The sequence below is a fragment of the Coregonus lavaretus genome (assembly GCF_964263955.1).
Source record: "Coregonus lavaretus genome assembly, chromosome: 9".
Lineage (NCBI taxonomy): Eukaryota > Metazoa > Chordata > Actinopteri > Salmoniformes > Salmonidae > Coregonus > Coregonus lavaretus.
Window position 1 is genome coordinate 11,844,225 of NC_139996.1, and position 21,500 is coordinate 11,865,724.

The following is a 21,500-nucleotide window of genomic DNA, read 5'->3' on the forward strand; positions in this document are numbered from 1 at the left end:
TAGTACTCCGGGGACGACGAACGCCGAAACCTGCCCGAGCAAGGAGGAGGAGCAGCCTCGGCTGATTCCGTGACATGGAAAGCCATACAGAGCTACAGTGGGGAAAAAAAGTATTTAGTCAGCCACCAATTGTGCAAGTTCTCCCACTTAAAAAGATGAGAGAGGCCTGTAATTTTCATCATAGGTACACGTCAACTATGACAGACAAATTGAGAGAAAAAAAATCCAGAAAATCACATTGTAGGATTTTTAATGATTTTATTTGCAAATTATGGTGGAAAATAAGTATTTGGTCACCTACAAACAAGCAAGATTTCTGGCTCTCACAGACCTGTAACTTCTTCTTTAAGAGGCTCCTCTGTCCTCCACTCGTTACCTGTATTAATGGCACCTGTTTGAACTTGTTATCAGTATAAAAGACACCTGTCCACAACCTCAAACAGTCACACTCCAAACTCCACTATGGCCAAGACCAAAGAGCTGTCAAAGGACACCAGAAACAAAATTGTAGACCTGCACCAGGCTGGGAAGACTGAATCTGCAATAGGTAAGCAGCTTGGTTTGAAGAAATCAACTGTGGGAGCAATTATTAGGAAATGGAAGACATACAAGACCACTGATAATCTCCCTCAATCTGGGGCCCCGTGGGGTCAAAATGATCACAAGAACGGTGAGCAAAAATCCCAGAACCACACGGGGGGACCTAGTGAATGACCTGCAGAGAGCTGGGACCAAAGTAACAAAGCCTACCATCAGTAACACACTACGCCACCAGGGACTCAAATCCTGCAGTGCCAGACGTGTCCCCCTGCTTAAGCCAGTACATGTCCAGGCCCGTCTGAAGTTTGCTAGAGTGCATTTGGATGATCCAGAAGAGGATTGGGAGAATGTCATATGATCAGATGAAACCAAAATAGAACTTTTTGGTAAAAACTCAACTCGTCGTGTTTGGAGGACAAAGAATGCTGAGTTGCATCCAAAGAACACCATACCTACTGTGAAGCATGGGGGTGGAAACATCATGCTTTGGGGCTGTTTTTCTGCAAAGGGACCAGGACGACTGATCCGTGTAAAGGAAAGAATGAATGGGGCCATGTATCGTGAGATTTTGAGTGAAGACCTCCTTCCATCAGCAAGGGCATTGAAGATGAAACGTGGCTGGGTCTTTCAGCATGACAATGATCCCAAACACACCGCCCGGGCAACGAAGGAGTGGCTTCGTAAGAAGCATTTCAAGGTCCTGGAGTGGCCTAGCCAGTCTCCAGATCTCAACCCCATAGAAAATATTTGGAGGGAGTTGAAAGTCCGTGTTGCCCAGCGACAGCCCCAAAACATCACTGCTCTAGAGGAGATCTGCATGGAGGAATGGGCCAAAATACCAGCAACAGTGTGTGAAAACCTTGTGAAGACTTACAGAAAATGTTTGACCTGTGTCATTGCCAACAAAGGGTATATAACAAAGTATTGAGAAACTTTTGTTATTGACCAAATACTTATTTTCCACCATAATTTGCAAATAAATTCATTAAAATTCCTACAATGTGATTTTCTGGATTTTTTTTCTCTCATTTTGTCTGTCATAGTTGACGTGTACCTATGATGAAAATTACAGTCCTCTCTCATCTTTTTAAGTGGGAGAACATGCACAATTGGTGGCTGACTAAATACCTTTTTCCCCCACTGTACATACTTTAATTCCACAGGGATTAGTTTACCTGACTTGCTAATGACTTAATCTGAGATCTGTTATGTTCTCAGTATTAATCCCACCTAACATACTGTACAGTGCCTTCAGAAAATATTCACACCCCTTGACTTTTTGTTGTATTATAAAGTGGGATTAAAATTGATGTTTTTTTGTCAAAGATCTAGACAAAATACTCTGTAATGTCAAATTGGATGAAAACATTCTAACATTTGTAAAAAACGTATGAAAAATAAAACACTAATTTATCTTAACCACTCACTTTCAGTTATTTGAAAAGGAAATCATCTCCCAAATATCACTATTTCTAAAACAAGCCATAGAAAGTTGGTTGCAATTTCAATTTAATCCTCCAGAAACGACAGAACAAATAATGCAACAAATATTGTGGTTAAACTCAAATATACTAATTGACAAAAAAAACGTTTGTTTTTTTACAACATAAAAAAAAAAGGTATAATCTTCGTAAATGATATCATCGGTAGGACTGGTGGAGTTATGTCGCACATGCAGCTAACAAAAACATATGGAAATGTCTGCTCTACCCAAAATTACAACCAAATAATTGCAGCCTTACCGCAAAAATGGAAGAGGAAAGTGGAAGGGGGAGAAAGTAAGGAACTTGTCTGTCGGCCTTGCATTAAAGAACATAATTGGTTAAGGAAAACTGTGATTAATAAAAAAGTATATCAGTTTCATTTAAGGACCAAAGGATTGACAGCCGTCCCATATAGATTGCAAAATAGTTGGGAAGAGATTTTTGACGTACCGATCCCATGGCATAGTGTTTATGAACTGATACGCAAAACGACACCGGATTCAAAACTTAGAATCTTTCAATTTAAATTATTATATAAAATTCTTGCTACCGATAGAATGTTATTTATATGGGGGATACAATCTTCCAAGCTCTGCAGATTTTGATGCGAAGAGACAGAATCATTAGATCATTTGTTTTGGTACTGTCCATTTGTAGCTTGTTTTTGGACACAGGTCCAGGAATGGCTAAAGGATTGCAATATTTACCTGGAGCTAACCTTGCAGATAGCATTACTGGGTGATCTGAAAAGTCATAGTCAATCGATCAATAACATAATAATACTTTTAGCAAAAATGTTTATTTTCAATTCACAATCTGTAGAAACAATGAGAATAGAAAGGTTCAGAACTTTTGTAAGACATCACAGTACAGTTGAAATATATATGGCAAATAGAAATCCTATATGGATGGTGTTAAAAGATAGATGGGAGGTGTTGAATGGAATTGAAGGATGTGACTAATAACAACTAACAACAAATAATAACAAGATAACTAATAATGTAAGCATACTGTGTCCTTAATAAGTATATAGGTTGTAAGTTGGGAGCTTTTGTGAAAGAGCACAGTTAGAAAGATATGGCATATAGAAGCAAACCGGATGGACATCATGAAAATGATCGGAGGTTTAGAGTAGAAGAAGTTCAGGAGAAAAAACAAACAAAATATAATTATTGTAAAATTGACTGTGTCCATAAAATCTAGTTTACTACAAGTGGGGAAAGGGTGGCAGGGTTGGAAAGTAATAAAGGGGAATATATATATATATTTTTAAAGGATATGTATGTGTATGTATGTATGTATGCATGTATGTGGGTGTGTATGTGTGTGTGTATGTGTGTATATGTATATGTGTATGTATGTGGGTATGTGTATGTATATATATAAACATGGGGGATTGGAAGTGATGCAGACAATTACATTGATGGAAGTTACAATCTATCTGCAATATTAAGCTGATCTACCCCCCCCCCCCCAAAAAAAAAAAAGAAAAAAAAAAGAAACAAGACAAAACAAATGGAATGATGAGATGAGGAGCGGCAGTGGATAGAAGGCCGGTGACAACGAACACCGAAGCCTTCCCGAACTAGGAGAGGAGGCAGCTTCGGAGGGAGTCTTGACAGTACACCCCCCCCCCCCCCCCCCCCCCCTGACGCGCAGCTCCAGCAGCGCGCCGACACCGGCCTCGGGGACGGCCAGGAGGACGCGGAGCAGGGCGAGCCGGATGGCGACGGTGGAAATCCCTCACCAGAACCCAGCACCGTTCCTCCAAACCGTACCCCTCCCACTCCACGAGGTACTGAAGGCCACCCACCCGACGCCTCGAATCCAGGATGGAACGGACGAAGAACGCCGGGGCCCCCTCGATGTCCAGAGGGGGCGGAGGAACCTCCCGCACCTCAGACTCCTGGAGCGGACCAGCCACCACAGGCCTGAGGAGAGACACATGGAACGAGGGGTTAATACGGTCATCTGGAGGGAGTAATAACCTATATGTAACCTCGTTTATCCTCCTCAGGACTTTGAACGGCCCCACAAACCACGGGCTCAGCTTCCGGCAGGGCAGGCGGAGGGGCAGATTCCGGGTCGAGAGCCAGACCCGATCACCCGGTACCAAGACCGGGGCCTTACTGCGGTGGCAGGTTAGCGTTGGCCTTCTGGCGATGCACGGCGCGCTGGAGGTGGACGTGAGCAGCGTTCCAAGTCTCCTCCGCGCGCTGAAACCAGTCATCCACCGCAGGAGCTTCGGTCTGGCTCTGATGCCATGGTGCCAGAACCGGCTGATAACCTAAAACACATTGAAATGGCGATAGGTTAGTGGAGGAGTGGCTGAGAGAGTTCTGGGCATATTCTGCCCATGGCAAAAACACGGACCACTCCCCTGGCCGGTCCTGGCAGTAGGACCACAGGAACCTACCCACATCCTGATTCACCCGTTCCACCTGCCCATTACTCTCGTGGTGAAACCCAGAGGTCAGGTTGACCGAGACCCCCAGACGTTCCATGAACGCCTTCCAGACCCTGGATGTAAACTGGGGACCCCGGTCAGACACTATGTCCTCTGGCACCCCGTAGTGCCGGAAGACGTGAGTAAACAGGGCCTCCACAGTCTGCAGGGCTGTGGGGAGACCGGGCAGAGGAAGGAGGCAGCAGGCTTTTGAAAAGCGGTCCACAACAATCAGGATCGTGGTGTTACCCTGAGATCAGACGGTCACGGACAAGAGATGGCACGTACTGCAGCCCAGCTGGGCACTGAGGTGGAGATGGCTCTGTGCGTAACACCCGCTCTATGTCCACATCCATCGCCCACACTACCGGCGCCACAATGCAGGAGGCCGGGTGTATTGCCTCTCCTCTGTGTCGTACAGCCGTGACAGTGCGTCTGCCTTCACGTTCTTCGTACCCGGGATGTAAGAAAGTGTAAAATCAAACCGGGTGAAGAATAGGGCACACCTGGCCTGGCGAGGGTCCAGCCTCCTCGCTGCCCGGATGTACTTCAGGTTACGGTGGTCCGTCCAGACGAGGAAAGGGTGTTTCGCCCCCTCGAGCCAGTGCCTCCACACGGTCAGGGCTCGGACAACATCCAACAGCTCCCGATCACCAACGTCGCAGTTCTGCTCCACCGGGCTGAGCTTCGTGGAGAAGAAGGCACAGGGGCAGAGCTTAGGGGGCGTGCCCGAGCGTTGAGATAGGACAGCGCCTATCCCTACCTCGGACACATCAACCTCCACTACGAACGGTAGTGATGGATCAGGATGGGCCAGTACCGGGGCTGAGGTGCCTTGCCAAAGCCCTGGATAAACCTCCGATAGTAGTTGGCAAAGCCAATAAAGCGTTGGACCTCCTTTACCGTGGTTGGAGTCGGCCAATTATGCACGGATGAAATGCGATCTCCCTCCATCTCCACACCTGAGGTGGTTATGCGGTATCCAAGGAAGGAGACGGACTGTTGGAAATACAGACACTTTTCTGCCTTGGCATAAAGGTCATGTTCCAACAGTCGGCCCAGCACTTTGCGAACCAGGGATACATGCTCGGCGAGCATAGCAGAATACACCAGAATGTCATCAATGTAGACCACTACACCGCGACCAAGCATGTCCCGAAACACTTCGTTCACAAAGGACTGGAAGACAGATGGAGCATTCATCAAACCGTACGTCATCACCAGGTATTTGTAATGCCCCGTGGTTGTGCTGAATGCTGTCTTCCACTCGTACCCCTCTCGGTCATGCACCAGGCACTCTGGAGATCTAATTTTGTGAAGAAGCGCGCCCCATGCATTGACTCGATTACAGATGGAATGAGGGGTAGAGGATAACTATAACGTATTGTCCCCTTGTTCAGTGCTCGGTAATCAATGCAAGGGTGCAGACCTCCGTCTTTCTTCTTCACAAAAAATAAACTTGAGGAGGCGGGCGAAGTGGAGGGACAGATAAACCCCTGGCGTAGGGACTCGGAGACGTATGTCTCCATAGCCTCCGTTTCAGCCTGCGACAGGGGATACACATGACTCCTGGGAGGCACAGCGTCTACCCGGAGGTTTATCGTGCAATCCCCCACCCAATGAGGTGGTAATTTGGTCGCCTGCGTTTTGGAAAACGCGTGCGCCAAATCGAGGTATTCGGGGGGAATGCGCATGGTGGAGGTAGTGTCTGGAGTTTCCACCGTGGTTGCACCAACGGAAACAGCTAGACACCTACCCTGACACTCTCGCGACCCCCCCGTGAGAACCCTCTGCGGCCAAGAAAGGTGGGGTTGTGTAGTGCTAACCAGGGAAGACCTAACACAACAGGGAAATCAGGAGACTCAATAAATAAAAAGGTGACTTGCTCTCAATGGGTCTCGTGCATAACCATAGTGACTGGTGCTGTAACTTCCCTAACGAACCCGGACCCTAATGGCCGACTGTCAAGTGCTCTGATGGGGAGTGGAATGGATAGGGAAACCAATGTAATACCTAGACTATGTGCTAACGACCTGTTCATAAAGTTCCCAGCTGCGCCTGAATCGACCAGCGCCTTAAACTGGGGAACTACTGTGTAATCAGGGAAGTGGATGTGTAGGGTACAGTGCGCAGCAGAGGGCTCTGAACGAGTGTGGGTGTTCAATACCTGGGGTGATGCGAGAGTGCCCTGCCTGCCGCCTCCAGACCCAAAAGAACGCTGACGACAGCGTGCAGTAGAATGTCCTCTCGCGCCACAAGAGTGACACTGGCACTGTCGTCCTCCGCTCTCCCGGATCGCCGCACCACCCATATCCATCATCTCGTGATCCGGGTTGGGGGGGTGTGAAACGGGCAGACCCTTTCCAGGACGTCCTCTAGACGCCAGCAGGTTGTCCAACCGGATGGCCATGTTCACCAGATTATTGAAGGACAACGTGATGTCCCGGCAGGCTAGCTCCCATCAGACGTTCTCTCGCAGGTGGCACCGGAAGTGGTCGATGAGGGCCCGCTCGTTCCACCCAGACCCAACCGCTAGAGTACGAAACTCCAGGGCAAAGTCCTGCGTGGTCCTCTTCCCCTGCCTCAGGTGGACCAGCCGCTCGCCCGCCTCTCTACCTTTGGGCGGGTGATCGAAGACGGCCCGGAAGAGGCAAGTGAACTCCCCGTAGTTGTCCAACGCAGCTCCTCCTTCACTCCAAACCGCGTTGGCCCACTCCAGGGCTTTTCCAGAGAGGCAGGAGACGAGGGCGGACACCTTCTCCCTCTCCGATGGAGCCGGGCTGATGGTCGAGAAGTATAGATCCAGTTGCAGGAAGAATCCCTGGCAGTGGGCAGCTGTGCTGTCAAAATCCCTTGGTCGGAATATATGAATCCCTCTGGGTGCTGGGGTGTGGGTGGCTGGATCCGATCGCTCAGCTGGTCCCGAAAGATCGGCTCCTCTCCTCTCCAGACGTTGGACGACCTGGAGAACCCAATCCATCGCTTCTCCCAAGCTGGCTAGCATCATAGAATGCTCCCGGACCCGCGCCACAACTCCAGGCATGTGCTCCTCTCCTGCTGACTCCATGTCTTGCTCAGGAGGTCAGGCGCAGGAGGGTAAATCACAGAATAACAGGATTTGTTCCGAAACACAGAGTTACGCAGTAATGTGTCAAAACACTCCAGTGCGCACTGGAAACAACAAAGCACATAGGGAATATTCACGGCAATACAAAATATACGGAGCTCCACTGAGCTTCTCTAACCTCCACAATAAACAATCACACACAAAGACAAGGGGGCAGAGGGAACACTTATACAGGTACTGATGAGTGGATATGAACCAGGTGTGTGTAATAAACAAGACAAAACAAATGGAATAATGAAATGAGGAGCGGCAGTGGCTAGATGGCCGGTGACGATGAATGCCGAAGCCTGCCTGAACAAGGAGAGGAGGCAGCTTCGGAGGAAGTCGTGACACCCAGTGTCTGTTGAAAAGCAAACTGAACCAGGTTTACCTCTAGGATTTTGCCTGTGCTTAGCTCTATTCCGTTTATTTTTATCATTAAAAAAACTCCCTAGTCCTTGCCGATGACAAGCATAACCATAACATGATGCAGCCACCACCATGCTCAAAAATATGAAGAGTGGTACTCAGTGATGTGTTGTGTTGGATTTGCCTAAAACATCGGGGGGTTTTCAGGACATAAAGTTCCTTTCTTTGCCACATTTTTTGCAGTTTTAATTTAGTGCCTTACTGCATTCCGGATGCATAAAAAAAAATCACAAAATAATCTGTACAGGCTTTCTTCTTTTCACTCTGTCAATTAGGTTAGTATTGTGGAGTACTACAATGATGTTGATCCATACTCAGTTGTTTCCTATCTCAGCCATTAAACTCTGTAACTGTTTTAAAGTCACCATTGGCCTCATGGTGAGGTTTTCTTCCTCTCCGGCAACTGAGTTAGGAAAGACGTCTGTATCTTTGTAGTAACTAGGTGTATTGATACACCATCCAAAGTGTAATTACTTCACCATGCTCAAAGGGATATTCAATGTCTTATTTTTAAAAATTTTACTCATCTACCAGTAGGTGCTCTGCTTTGCGAGGCATTGGAAAACCTCCCTGGTCTTTGTGGTTGAATCTGTGTTTGAAATTCACTGCTAGGCTGAGGGACCTTACAGATAATTGTACGTGTGGGGTACAGAGATGAGGGAGTAATTCAAAAATCATGTTAAAAACCATTATTGCACACAGAGTGAGTCCATGCAACTTATTATGACTTGTTAAGCAAGTTTACTTATGTAGGCTTGCCATAACAAAGGGGTTAAATCCGTATTGACTCAAGACATTTCAGCTTTTCATTTGTAACTCATTTATACACATTTTGAAACATAATTCCACTTTGACATTATGGGGTATTGTGTGTAGGCCAGTGACAAAACATCTCAATTTAGTACATTTTGAATTCAGGCTGTAACATAACTAAATGTGGAAAAAGTCAAGGGGTGTGAATACTTTCTGAAGGCACTGTAAATTCTGTACATTTTGCCAGATCTTTTTAAGATATGAGCTCTCCCTGTCTCCAGTAGAAGGATGCTCTTACCCTTGCTGAGAAGAATTGAGACTGAAATCTACACCAACAATCATTGACTCACTTTTTAATGTGCTCAGCTTTTGGTCCATTGGGTGCAATTCTGCTGAAGCAGGCCTTATTGCTCAAATGCCTTTGCATCACATCAGGAACAACAAATAAAGGGGACCTAAGTGATATTGCACTGTAGAGAAATGCTTTCACTGTATACCCTGAAAATGTTGACTACAAACAGTACTGCAATATTGTGAGAAGGAAGAACCGTCCTAAGGGGATGAATTTGTGTTTTATTCAGATTCTCACACAGCACAGCTTGAATTGCAGTATCTTCTGACAGAGTCATTTTGTATACCACATCAATTAATGTATGTGAGATTCTCTATGCATGAGAGTACCTGCGCTATGTGTACAGTTGGTTTCTGACCCTATCAGTGCACATACCCATATGACTGGTCAGAACCCGCTATCCTCTGTCTATCGACACCGAAGCTTCCATAGAAATAGAATTGAATGTGAATATCTGTTCTAGTAATCCTACTTCTATGGAAACTCCTCAGGTTCTCCATTCCAACTCAGTGCCTCGACTCATTACCTCTGCTCTGAAAAGGAGACACTGTGACAGGGATGGGTCTCTCAGCACCCAGCGCACAGCACTGTGGAAGCCTTTGAAGTCACGCTGAAACATCCTCCAATATTTATAACCTTTCCTTCAATAAAATATACCCCTTCAGTGAGGTAAGAGGGAAGAGCGGAGAAAAGCAGGAATGGGGAGCATGTGAGTGTGTGAGAGAGAGAGAGAGAGAGAGAGAGAGAGAGAGAGAGAGAGAGAGAGAGAGAGAGAGAGAGAGAGAGAGAGAGAGAGAGAGAGAGAGAGAGAGAGAGAGAGAGAGAGAGAGAGAGCTCAGAGACCGAGAGAGCCCTTCACAGCACTGGACTGTACTCTAGGGGTAGGACAAATAGTGGCCAACAGGAGGGTATCCCAGCCCAGACCATACCTCAGCCTCACTGCAGCCCACATATGACTCCGGTAAGAGTCATATAGACCCTTCAGCCATCGGAGAGGTGCGTCAACTGCTAAAGCTGATGTGCAAACTCCTAGAATAAGCATAAGCCAATGTATTGGACCTTATCAGAAAACATTCATTCTACACTGAGTATACCAAACATTAAGAACACCTGCTCTTTCCATGACATAGACTGACCAGGTGAATCCAGGTGAAAGCTATGATCCCTTATTGATGTCACTTGTTAAATCCACTTCAATCAGTGTATATGAAGGGGAGGAGACAGGTAAAATAAGGATGTTTAAGCCTTGAGACAATTGGAATTGTGTGTGTGCCATTCAGAGGGTGAATGGGTAAGACAAAAAATGTAAGCGCCTTTGAACGGGGTATGGTAGTAGGTGCCAGGCGCACCGGTTTGTGTCAAGAACTGCTACACTGCTGGGTTTTCACGCTCAACAGTTTCCCGTGTGTATCAAGAATGGTTCGCCACCCAAAGGACATCCAGACAACTTCACACAACTGTGGGAAGCATTGGAGTCAACATGGGCCAGAATCCCTGTGGAACACTTTTGAAACCTTGTAGAGTCCATGCCCCGACGAATTGAGGCTGTTCTGAGGGCTAAAGTGAGGTTGGGGGGGGGGGGGGGGGGGGGGGGGGGGTGTTCCTAGTGTTTGGTATGCTCAGTGTATAATATAAAAGAGAAATTAGTTTCACGTTCTGAAATGACATGAAGATATAGTCAACACTTTTCACATGTTATAATTTTCCTGTTGTCTATTTATATAATTTTTCTTTCCTGCTACTGAAGAATGCTCTTAGTTGAAACACACACAGCACAATATTCACTCTTGTTTTGGGCGTGGTTGGTGCACTGTTGGGCGTGGTTGGTGCACTGTTGGAGTGGTTGGTGCACTGTTGGAGTGGTTGGTGCACTGTTGGAGTGGTAGGTGCGCTGTTGGAGTGGTTGGTGCACTGTTGGAGTGGTTGGTGCACTGTTGGAGTGGTTGGTGCACTGTTGGAGTGGTTGGTGCACTGTTGGAGTGGTTGGTGCACTGTTGGGCGGGGTTGGTGCACTGTTGGGAGTGGTTGGTGCACTTAGTCTTAGTATTGTTCGGGTGCATCAACCACTCACATAATACAACACACATACCAGGCTCTATATCCTCAGTCACATCAACTGCTGGAAAACACAAACACACGCACACCCACACACCTCCACAAACACACACACACCCACACACCTCCACAAACACACACACACCCACACACCTCCACAAACACACGCACACCCACACACCTCCACAAACACACACACACCCACACACCTCCACAAACACACACACACCCACACACCTCCACAAACACACGCACACCCACACACCTCCACAAACACACGCACACCCACACACCTCCACAAACACACACACACCCACACACCTCCACAAACACACACACACCCACACACCTCCACAAACACACACACACCCACACACCTCCACAAACACACACACACCCACACACCTCCACAAACACACGCACACCCACACACCTCCACAAACACACACACACCCACACACCTCCACAAACACACGTACACCCACACACCTCCACAAACACACACACACCCACACACCTCCACAAACACACACACACCCACACACCTCCACAAACACACGCACACCCACACACCTCCACAAACACACACACACCCACACACCTCCACAAACACACACACGTTTGGAGTTTCCTGTTCTATATTTGCTTGTGTATTAATTTCCTATGTACTTTACTCTAACCAAATGATATATATATAGATATTTATATGAAATATCCAAGGTTTGTACTCCTCTACCAAAGGTCAATACATAATAATACTTATAGAAACATGGTGTCGTGGTAACATAGATACTCAATGTCCTTCAGGGACATTCTACTTCCATCATTAAAACATAAATCACAGCAGGGACTCGGGAGGAATGATCATATGGTATAAAGAGGAGCTTTCACTGTGCAAAATCAAAAAGGGTAACACCCACATTTGTTTAAAACTCAACAAAGGCATAATCCTTAGTGACAATGATTTATATATAGGTGTGGTGTATGCTTCTCCCTCAGATTCATCTTAATATGATGTTCAGTTTTATGATAATCTCCAAAGAGAGACCAACCAGTTTCAAGCTGAGGGAAATGTGCTTTTGTGTGGGGATTTTAATGGTAGAACAGGTTCTGAACCTGGATGTATAGTAGACCCTGAGGGTAACAGACATACAGTACCAGTCAAAAGTTTGGACACACCTACTCATTCCAGGGTTTTTCTTTATTTTTACTATTTTCTACATTGTAGAATAATAGTGAAGACATCAAAACTATGAAATAACACATATGGAATCATGTAGTAACCAAAAAAGTGTTAAACAAATGTCACGACTTCCTACGAAGCTGCCTCCTCTCCTTGTTCGGGCAGGCTTCGGCGTTCGTCGTCACCGGCCTTCTAGCCACTGCCGCTCCTCATCTCAACATTCCATTTGTTTTGTCTTGTTCATTACACACACCTGGTTCATATCCCCTCATCAGTACCTATATAAGTATTCCCTCTGCCCCCCTTGTCTTTGTGTGTGATTGTTACTTTGTGGAGGTATCGCTAGCTCGGTTGAGCATTTTTGTTATTTTATCGCCGGGAATATTTACCTGTAAATGTTGGTTCCCAGTACGCATTTAAGTCGCACTGGGATCGTGTTTACGCATTGCTGCAGACAAAAACATTACCTTATTGGGCTGAATAAAGCATTTTCCTTCTTCACACTCCTGTGCCTGACTCCGTCCATCCCCTCACCACAACAAATCAAAATATATTTTATATTTGAGATTCTTCAAATAGCCACCCTTTGCCTTGATGACAGCTTTGCACACTCTTGGCATTCTCTCAACCAGCTTCATGAGGTAGTCACCTGGAATGCATTTCAATTAACAGGTATGACTTCTTAAAAGTTAATTTGTGGAATTTCTTTCCTTCTTAATGCATTTGAGCCAATCAGTTTTGTTGTGATAAGGTAGGGTGGGTATACAGAAGATAGCCCTATTTGGTAAAATACCAAGTCCATATTATGGTAAGAACAGCACAAATGAGCAAAGAGAAACGACAGTCCATCATTACTTTAAGACATGAAGGTTAGTCAATACGGAACATTTCAAGAACTTTGAAAGTTTCTTCAAGTGCAGTCGCAAAAACCATCAAGCGCTATGATGAAACTGGCTCTCATGAGGACCGCAACAGGAATGGAAGACCCAGAGTTACCTCTGCTGCAGAGGATGAGTTCATTAGAGATATCAGCCTCAGAAATTGCAGCCCAAATAAATGCTTCACAGAGGTCAAGTCACAGACACATCTCAACATCAACTGTTCAAAGGGGACTGTTTGAATCAGGCCTTCATGGTCGAATTGCTGCAAAGAAACCACTACTAAAGGACACCTATAAGAAGAAGAGACCTGCTTGGGCCAAGAGACACGAGCAATGGACATTAGAACGGTGTAAATTTGTCCTTTGGTCTGGAGTCCAAATTTGAGATTTTTGGTTCCAACTGCCGTGTCTTTGTGAGACTCGGTGTGGGTGAACGGATGATCTCCGCATGTGTGTTTCCCACGGTAAAGCATGGAGGAGGAGGTGTTATGGAGTGGGAGTGCTTTGCTGGTGACACTGTCTGTGATTTATTTAGAATTCACAGCACACTTAACCAGCATGGCTACCACAGCATTCTGCAGCGATACGCCATCCCTTCTGGTTTGGGCTTAGTGGGACTATCATTTGTTTTTCAACAGGACAATGACCCAATATACCTCCAGGCTGTGTAAGGGCTATTTTACCAAGAAGGAGAGTGATGGAGTGCTGCATCAGATGACCTGGCCTCCACAATCCCCCGACCTGAACCCTATTGAGATGGTTTGGGATGAGTCGGACGGCAGAGTGAAGGAAAAGCAGCCAACAAGTGCTCAGTATATGTGGGAGCTCCTTCAAGACTGTTGGAAAAGCATTCCAGGTGAAGCTGGTTGAGAGAATGCCAAGAGTGTGCAAAGCTGTCATCAAGGTGGCTATTTGAAGAATCTCAAATATAAAATATATTTTAATTTGTTTAACACTTTTTTGGTTACTACATTAATCCATATGTGTTAGTTCATAGTTTTGATGTCTTCACTATTATTCTACAATGTAGAAAATAGTAAAAATAAAGAAAAACCCTGGAATGAGTAGGTTTGTCCAAACATTTGACTGGTAGCGTATATTTGGCTTATACCCGAGTCCCATCACTAGTAATAGAAATAGCCCTGACCAGGTAGTGAACAAAAATGTAAAGGAGTTAGTGCATCTCTGTCGAGCCTTAGGCCTGTATTTTTTAAATGGTAGGATTAGAGGGGATTCTTTGGGAAGGTTCACCTACTGCTCAACTCTTGGGACTAGTGTTGTTGACTATGCAATCTCAGACTTGGATCCCTCCTCCATTAGTGCATTCACTGTCAGACCACAGACACCATTGTCTGACTGCTGCCAGATTGTCTTTTTGAAAATAGTTCTCCACCCAAAGACCACACAAACAGAGTCCTGTACACTGATTAATGTAAATAAAACATACAGATGGGCCCCTGACAGTGCAACACACTTCAACACAGCATTGCCCTGCCCAGAAATTACAACCTGAATCAATGATTTCCTTTCAAGTACATTCAGGCCAAACCTCCCTGACATAAATTTGGCTGTGAATAAATTAAATGAGATCCATCATAAAGCAGCCACAATAGCACATTTATGCAAAATAAAGAACTGTTCGAATTGGAAACCTCAAAAAGAGAAATGGTTTGATGCTGAATATAATCTCATACGGAAAAAATGTAGATCTTTATCAAATAGAAAACATCACCAATCACAGTATAGAGACGTTCGGCAAGAATATTGTGTCACATTGAAAGGATACAAACAAAACATAAGATGGCAGAAACAGAAACATTCTGAGAACATTCTGAAAGAGATTGAAGACTGTTGATGGAAACCAGTTCTGGGAGAAATTGAATGGTCTAGATGTAAAACAGAGGAATGACCTAGCCATTCAAAATGGCAACATTTGGAAAGATCATTTTGAAAGTCTCTCTGGAATAATACCATCAGAAGACCTTACTTTAAACCCCCAAAATATGCAAGAAAAATTCAGCTCCCTAGAACATACATTTAAAAACAACCAGAATCCAATTGACTACCAATTTACACATGCTGAACTTTTCAAAAAAATACAAAGCCTTAAACCTGGAAAGGCATGTGGCCCTGACAGCATCAGGAATGAAATGCTTAAACACAGTACTCCTGAGCTGTAGACTGACAGTGGAGAGACCTTAGACAGGGGGCCTAAATCTGGTGCTTGGCTGGGAAGTAAGTAATTATCCCTTCACACAAACAGTAGAAGCACATGTGCGTGCGCACGCACACACACACACACACACACACACACACACACACACAGTCACACACATCACACACACACAAACACACACACCCCTCTCTCTCAATCCATCACCAGCAGCAAGCCTCCACAGCTCTGGCATGTAATCGATCCTGTGACGACCCTGTGTAGGTCATGTGACAGCCCTGACACAACTCTCCTATCCTCCCCGCTGACACGTGCCGTCAGTCAGGTCGCCCCCCCCCCCTCGTCATCACCGTCACAGGCAGGCCAGGGTCATTATGGGGTTGACAGCTTCGGTGTCTACTCACATGCCTGCCTGCCTGTCTGCCTGTCTGCCTGTCTGTCTGCCTGTGTCTGTCTGTCTGCCTGTCTGCCTGTGCGTGTAGTTTAGTTGCTCAGAGCAGAGAGAAAAGTTTGAGCCCCAGATTTGAGCTTAGTTAGTGATTGCCAGAGAGGGTAAGAGCTAAATGGCAGGTGTAGAAGTGGTGGAAGTCCTGAGTCAACACTGACATTGAGGAAGGGGGCTGGTGGTGTGTCTGTGAGTGACTGGGGGTTATTAGGCTACACACAACTTAACACATTGTATTACTTAGACAGCCAACAGAAGCATTACTTACTGTTAATGTATGCCTTTGTTGACATTCTACGTTCTCTTTTATAGTGCTTCATTATATCCCCTCATACAATGGATAGTCTTTATGATTTGCCTTTATCAGGCCAAGCTCACCCAGATATATTGTTCCTTGCAAGTGTGTAAAAAGTGGGTGACCTCTTGAGAGGAGGAGATGTTCTTGATGGCTCTTTTGACACGGCAGCAGTCGGAAAGCAGTAACCTTCAGTGTCAAGATGATCCCAGGGCTGCTGCTGTGAAGCCATCTGGATCCCTCATTACCCCTGGCACATACACATTAGCAGGCACCCTGTTTGTGTGTGTGTGTGCGTGTGTGTGTGTGTGTGTGTCATGTGTCGTGTGTGTGTTGTAGTAAGGAGTAGGCAAGGTTGTCATTGTTATGTAGAGGATCAGTCACCCCCCATGGAGCAGCCCAACAGCCCTGCATGTATTCAGTTTTGTTTTCTTGTAGCCGTCTAGTACTATCGAGCGATAACACATAAGATATTGAGTACTGGCAATTCTAGATGCAACATTACATGAATGTATGTAAAAGATAGCGTTGTAGTTACTGTATTTTTTTTAATTGTCATTTAGCAGACGCTCTTATCCAGAGCGACTTACAGTTAGTGAGTGCATACATTTTCATACTGGCCCCCTGTGGGAAACGAACCCACAACCCTGGCGTTGCAAGCACCATGCTCTACCAACTGAGCTACAGGGGACTACAGTAGTTCTCACAAGCAACATCTCTAATGACCATGTGATGTCTTGAACATCTGGTATGTTTTCTGATGTTTTCCTCCATCTACTTCCCTCCCCCAAAAATATGTATTATTCTATGACGGATTTATAATCACAATGTGAAAGACATTTATAATTGTTCTGTGCATCCCTTGACTGTTTTGTTTGAGGCTGATTTTCTGTTCTGCTCAAACAAATCTGTTTAGTGATGACAAAGCAGTTTTTGACATCCCCGCTCCCCACTCCTGTAACGATTTCTGTCCTATTATGCATTGTCACGTTTCCCAGTCGGATTAATATCATTTGGCAAGGCTGCATTGGAAAGAGAATTTGTTCTCAGTAACTCAACAATAATACAATAGGTGAAAGTGTTGATAAAACGTGATAGGTGGCCGGTAATCTAAGCGTCGCCAAGGTAACATGAGCATCACTCTTTATCTCTCTCTCTTTCTATCACACACACACACACACACACACAATCACACAACCACACACCTGGCCTCTCTATCAAAAACCTAATCTTGTGATAAAATGGAGTCTTGTCCTATAGCCCCTGCTGTAACAGACACCATCTCTCCTCCAGGCTCTCTCTTGATAGCTATTTCAGCTCGGCTGGAGAAACTTGTTACAAGCAAAGGACCTTTTGTAATACGTAATGTAGGATTCTATCAATCTCTCTCTCTCTCTCTCTCTCTCTCTCTCTCTCTCTCTCTCTCTCTCTCTCTCTCTCTCTCTCTCTCTCTCTCTCTCTCTCTCTCTCTCTCTCTCTCTCTCTCTCTCTCTCTCTCCAGGTGCGAAGTTCATGGTTGCTCCAAGATGGCCAATTCAAAAGGTAAGATAACTTGATCAGATCAGATGCCTGGTTATATTCAGCTCACTGAGCTGCTGAGCTCACTCAAAATAATGTAATTGCGCCATCGTGTGGATTCTTGAGGAACATGCACTATCTCCATCTTGGGTAAAGTTGAGCTTCTGTTAACGATTGTTCCATGTGACACAGGAGCAGCCTTCAGACAGTGCAGTCGTTGTGGGCATCAACCTAGGTGGAGGTTTCCATGGAGCTCCAGGGGAAGAGATATCCTATAACCCCAGCCTCCCTAGTCCTAGCCCCAGGCAGCCCCCGTCCTTACAGTGGCTGCCCCACCCATCCACCCCAACCTCCGGAGACCAACAGGTCGAGAGCCCCAGGCCACCGGTCAGCAAACGCCACAGGAAGCTGCTGTTAAAGAGCGGTTCGGTAATTCCTAGTGGTGCCCCCTCTGGTGAAGAGGACCGTCAGTTACAGGGCATGGCCCATACCCAGGTTTCCCGTCACCACCTGCTGAGGGAGGTCTGTACCAAATACCAGCCGGGCGTCACCGAGCGCCCTGTCTCCCGCCAGCAGGTGTCCCGCGTCTACGTGGAGGACAGGTGTTGTAACTTTAGGGGTTAATTTCATTGAGCATTATCTACAGATATTATTTACAGTACATCTAAATACATTACATGATTTACATGCATAATTGTATTTCAGAACAATTCATGTTCAGGGCTGATCTAGAGGTCCCCCTGTCCATCTAATTTTATTCATTGTGATCTAAAAGGCAGAACTGATCCTAAATCAGGACTCATACTCTGAGATGCTAGATACATACAGCCCCAGATAACTATTCATATCTTTCTGTTGTATTGGTTAATTAATAATAGGACAGGCCTGCTGTACTGTGAGGTGCCCAAAGCCGGCTGCTCCAACTGGAAGCGGGTGCTGATGGTCCTGGGAGGCAGTGCCACCTCCACGCACGGCATCGCCCACGACGACGCCCACTATGCCAACCAACTCCGTCGACTGGACGCCTACAGCCAGGCGGGCGTGGCCGAGCGCCTCCGCTCCTACACCAAGGTCCTCTTCGTACGGGAGCCTTTCGAGAGGCTGGTGTCGGCCTTCCGCGACAAGTTCGAGAGCCCCAACTCGTACTACCACCCGGTATTCGGCCGGCCCATCATCTCCCGGTACCGGGCCAACGCCTCGCTCTCTGCCCTAAGGACCGGCGCCGGGGTCACCTTCAGGGAGTTTGTCCAGTACCTGTTGGACGTGAGGCGGCCCGTGGGCATGGACATCCACTGGACGCCGGTCAGCCAACTCTGCAGCCCCTGCCTGCTGCATTACGACTTCATTGGGAAATTCGAGAGCCTGAAGGAGGAGGCCAACTTCCTGCTACGGAGCATCGGGGCGCCTAGTAACCTCACTTTCCCTGACTTTAAAGACAGGAACCCCAGAGCAGAAAGGACTTCCTCCACCATTACCCAGAGATACTTTGAACAGTTGAATGCCACGGAGAGACAGAGGGCCTATGACTTTTATTACATGGATTATCTGATGTTTAAATACCCCAAGCCCTATAAAGACCTGTACTGAGGTACTGGCTGGATTGCCAAATTTAGATTATTCATTTGAGATTATAAATATGAACACTACAGAAGAGATTATTATCTTGTGGGACTTGAATAAGCACTACAGACACATTGATGTAAAGTATTCTACGTGTCTTATTTACATCTGGTTACAGTTATGATTTGATGTGATTACTTTGAGCATAGGTTGTACAGCTTTTTGTCATAACACTTTGTATAGCGTGCAATCTGATGTACTTTTTTGTCAAATGCACTTTTATTGATTGGCAGACATAGCCTACATACAACATCCTCTCAACAATCAACGAGATATTGCTCTCGATCAACAGCCCAATGACTTCTATGAAGTGACCTATACTTTGGGTGAAGAATGAATTATAATCTGTTAATGTTCTAATTTTTTTCAGCCTTGTTATATGAACATATACTTGTCATTTTGGGTCATGTGACTATGAAAAGGGAACACGTGTCTTGTTATTCTGCAGACTGTTATAAAAATAAGGAAAAGAGAGGCTAGCTACGCTCTCCCAAAGCAAAGACTAGTGTTTGCAGATACTGCAGCAGATTTCACAGTTACTGCAATCCTACATTGCCTACTGATGAGAAATACCACGTGTCTTAGACCATTTTAATATAATTTAATTTGATTTCAAAACCACACTTGCTCTTGGGGTATTTGTTTTGTATTTTACATACAGAACATGCAATAAACTTGTTACAGTATCTAACTCAAGGCGGCAGGTAGCCTAGCGGTTAAGAGTGTTGGGCCAGTAACTGAAAGGTCGCTGGTGCGAATCCCAGAGCCGATTAGGTGAAAAATCTGTGGATGTGGCCTTGAGCAAGGCACTTAACCCTAATCGCTCCTGTAAATCACTCTGGATAAGAGCGTCTGCTAAATGAAAAAAATAAAGGACAGGAAAACACAGGAAATAAGGGACAGGAAAAATATATCAATCAAACAGAGTAAATAGTGGCATTACTGTGTAATATGTCGGTTGATCACATATGGCCTTCCAGATGTATCTGAAGGTTCATGATCTTTGAATCTGTAATGTACAATTGATTTTCTGGGTAATTGTATGGGCCTCATGTTACAATAATAATGATTACACTGTAAAGAGTGAATGTATTGTTTTACATGTCTGTGCAGAAGTGTTCAATCTACAAACATGATTTAAATCCCCAGCCTTAACACTGCCAATTTTGCAATTTTTGTTTGTTTGGGTTTTCAAGAGCTATTACCATTAATACATGTTTTATCAAGCCTTTACTAACAAACAAAAACATTTCTCTGTTGTTTTTCCACGTCTGGTTTTAGGAAAAGTGACACAAATGTGTTGCAAAGAACCCTTGTCTTCCAAAAAGGGTTATTCATATGAAAACGGTTATTGGTATAACCCTTTAAATCCACTGTCACGATCGTCATTTGAAGAAACGGGCCAATGCGCAGCGTGGAATGCGAACATCTTTTATTTATATTTCACCACACGAACAAAAACAACAAAACGATACGTGAAGTCCTTGGGTACATACACAAACCAACACGGAACAGACAAGCGGACAATTACACACAACTGCAAACAAACCAAAAGGGAAACTTATAGGTGACATAATCAAAACTCAATACGAAACAGGTGCACACACAAGACTAGACCAAACAACTATCGAAACATCCAGCGGTGGCAGCTAGTACTCCGGGGACGACGAACGCCGAAGCCTGCCCGAGCAAGGAGGAGGAGCAGCCTCGGCAGAATCCGTGACATCCACAAAGAACCCTTTTGGAACCCTTTCTTCTAAGAGTGTAGAACAATAGATGTTAAATGGGAAATGTTTTGTAAAATAATTTCCTAACAGATACAATAAAGTCATTATCAAGCATTCTCATCAGTGCATTATGTAACCGTCAGGTTTGAGAAGCGTATCTACATCCCTCTCCAAGAAGAGCCTGCTAGGTCCCAGATGTTCCGGGTGCACCTGGGTAACATGCCCCACAGTGAGTAACGCAGACCTGTGTAAGAAAGATACTCTGGGGCCGAGATCAGCGTCATCGTATGAGATGCCCTCATGCAGCCTGTCAGGAAACTGCAGTCACCCACACACTTCAAAATGGTAACTTATACACATGATATAGTAACTGTATTGCAGATGACTCTTGCATACCACACTAAAGGCACATCTCTTCCTCAACTTTTAAGGAGATTTAAGATAGTGTGTTGTTTGTTATGGTACTCTAGGTGCAAGGGCCATCCCGTGTCAAC

General features: G+C 45.5%; 1 protein-coding gene across 1 annotated transcript in view; it reads left to right on the plus strand.

Moving 5' to 3' along the window:
- Positions 1–19,246, plus strand: part of LOC311135209 (carbohydrate sulfotransferase 8-like) — a gene marked incomplete at both ends in the record, with an annotated part of 102,492 nt that extends 83,246 nt beyond the window's left edge. Inside the window, 3 exons of the mRNA XM_084169141.1 lie at positions 17,643–17,683; positions 17,852–18,261; positions 18,538–19,246. Coding sequence (XP_084025267.1) covers positions 17,643–17,683; positions 17,852–18,261; positions 18,538–19,246 — 1,160 coding nt within the window. The remainder of the gene's footprint in view (positions 1–17,642; positions 17,684–17,851; positions 18,262–18,537) is intronic.
- Positions 19,247–21,500: the final 2,254 nt, after the last annotated feature.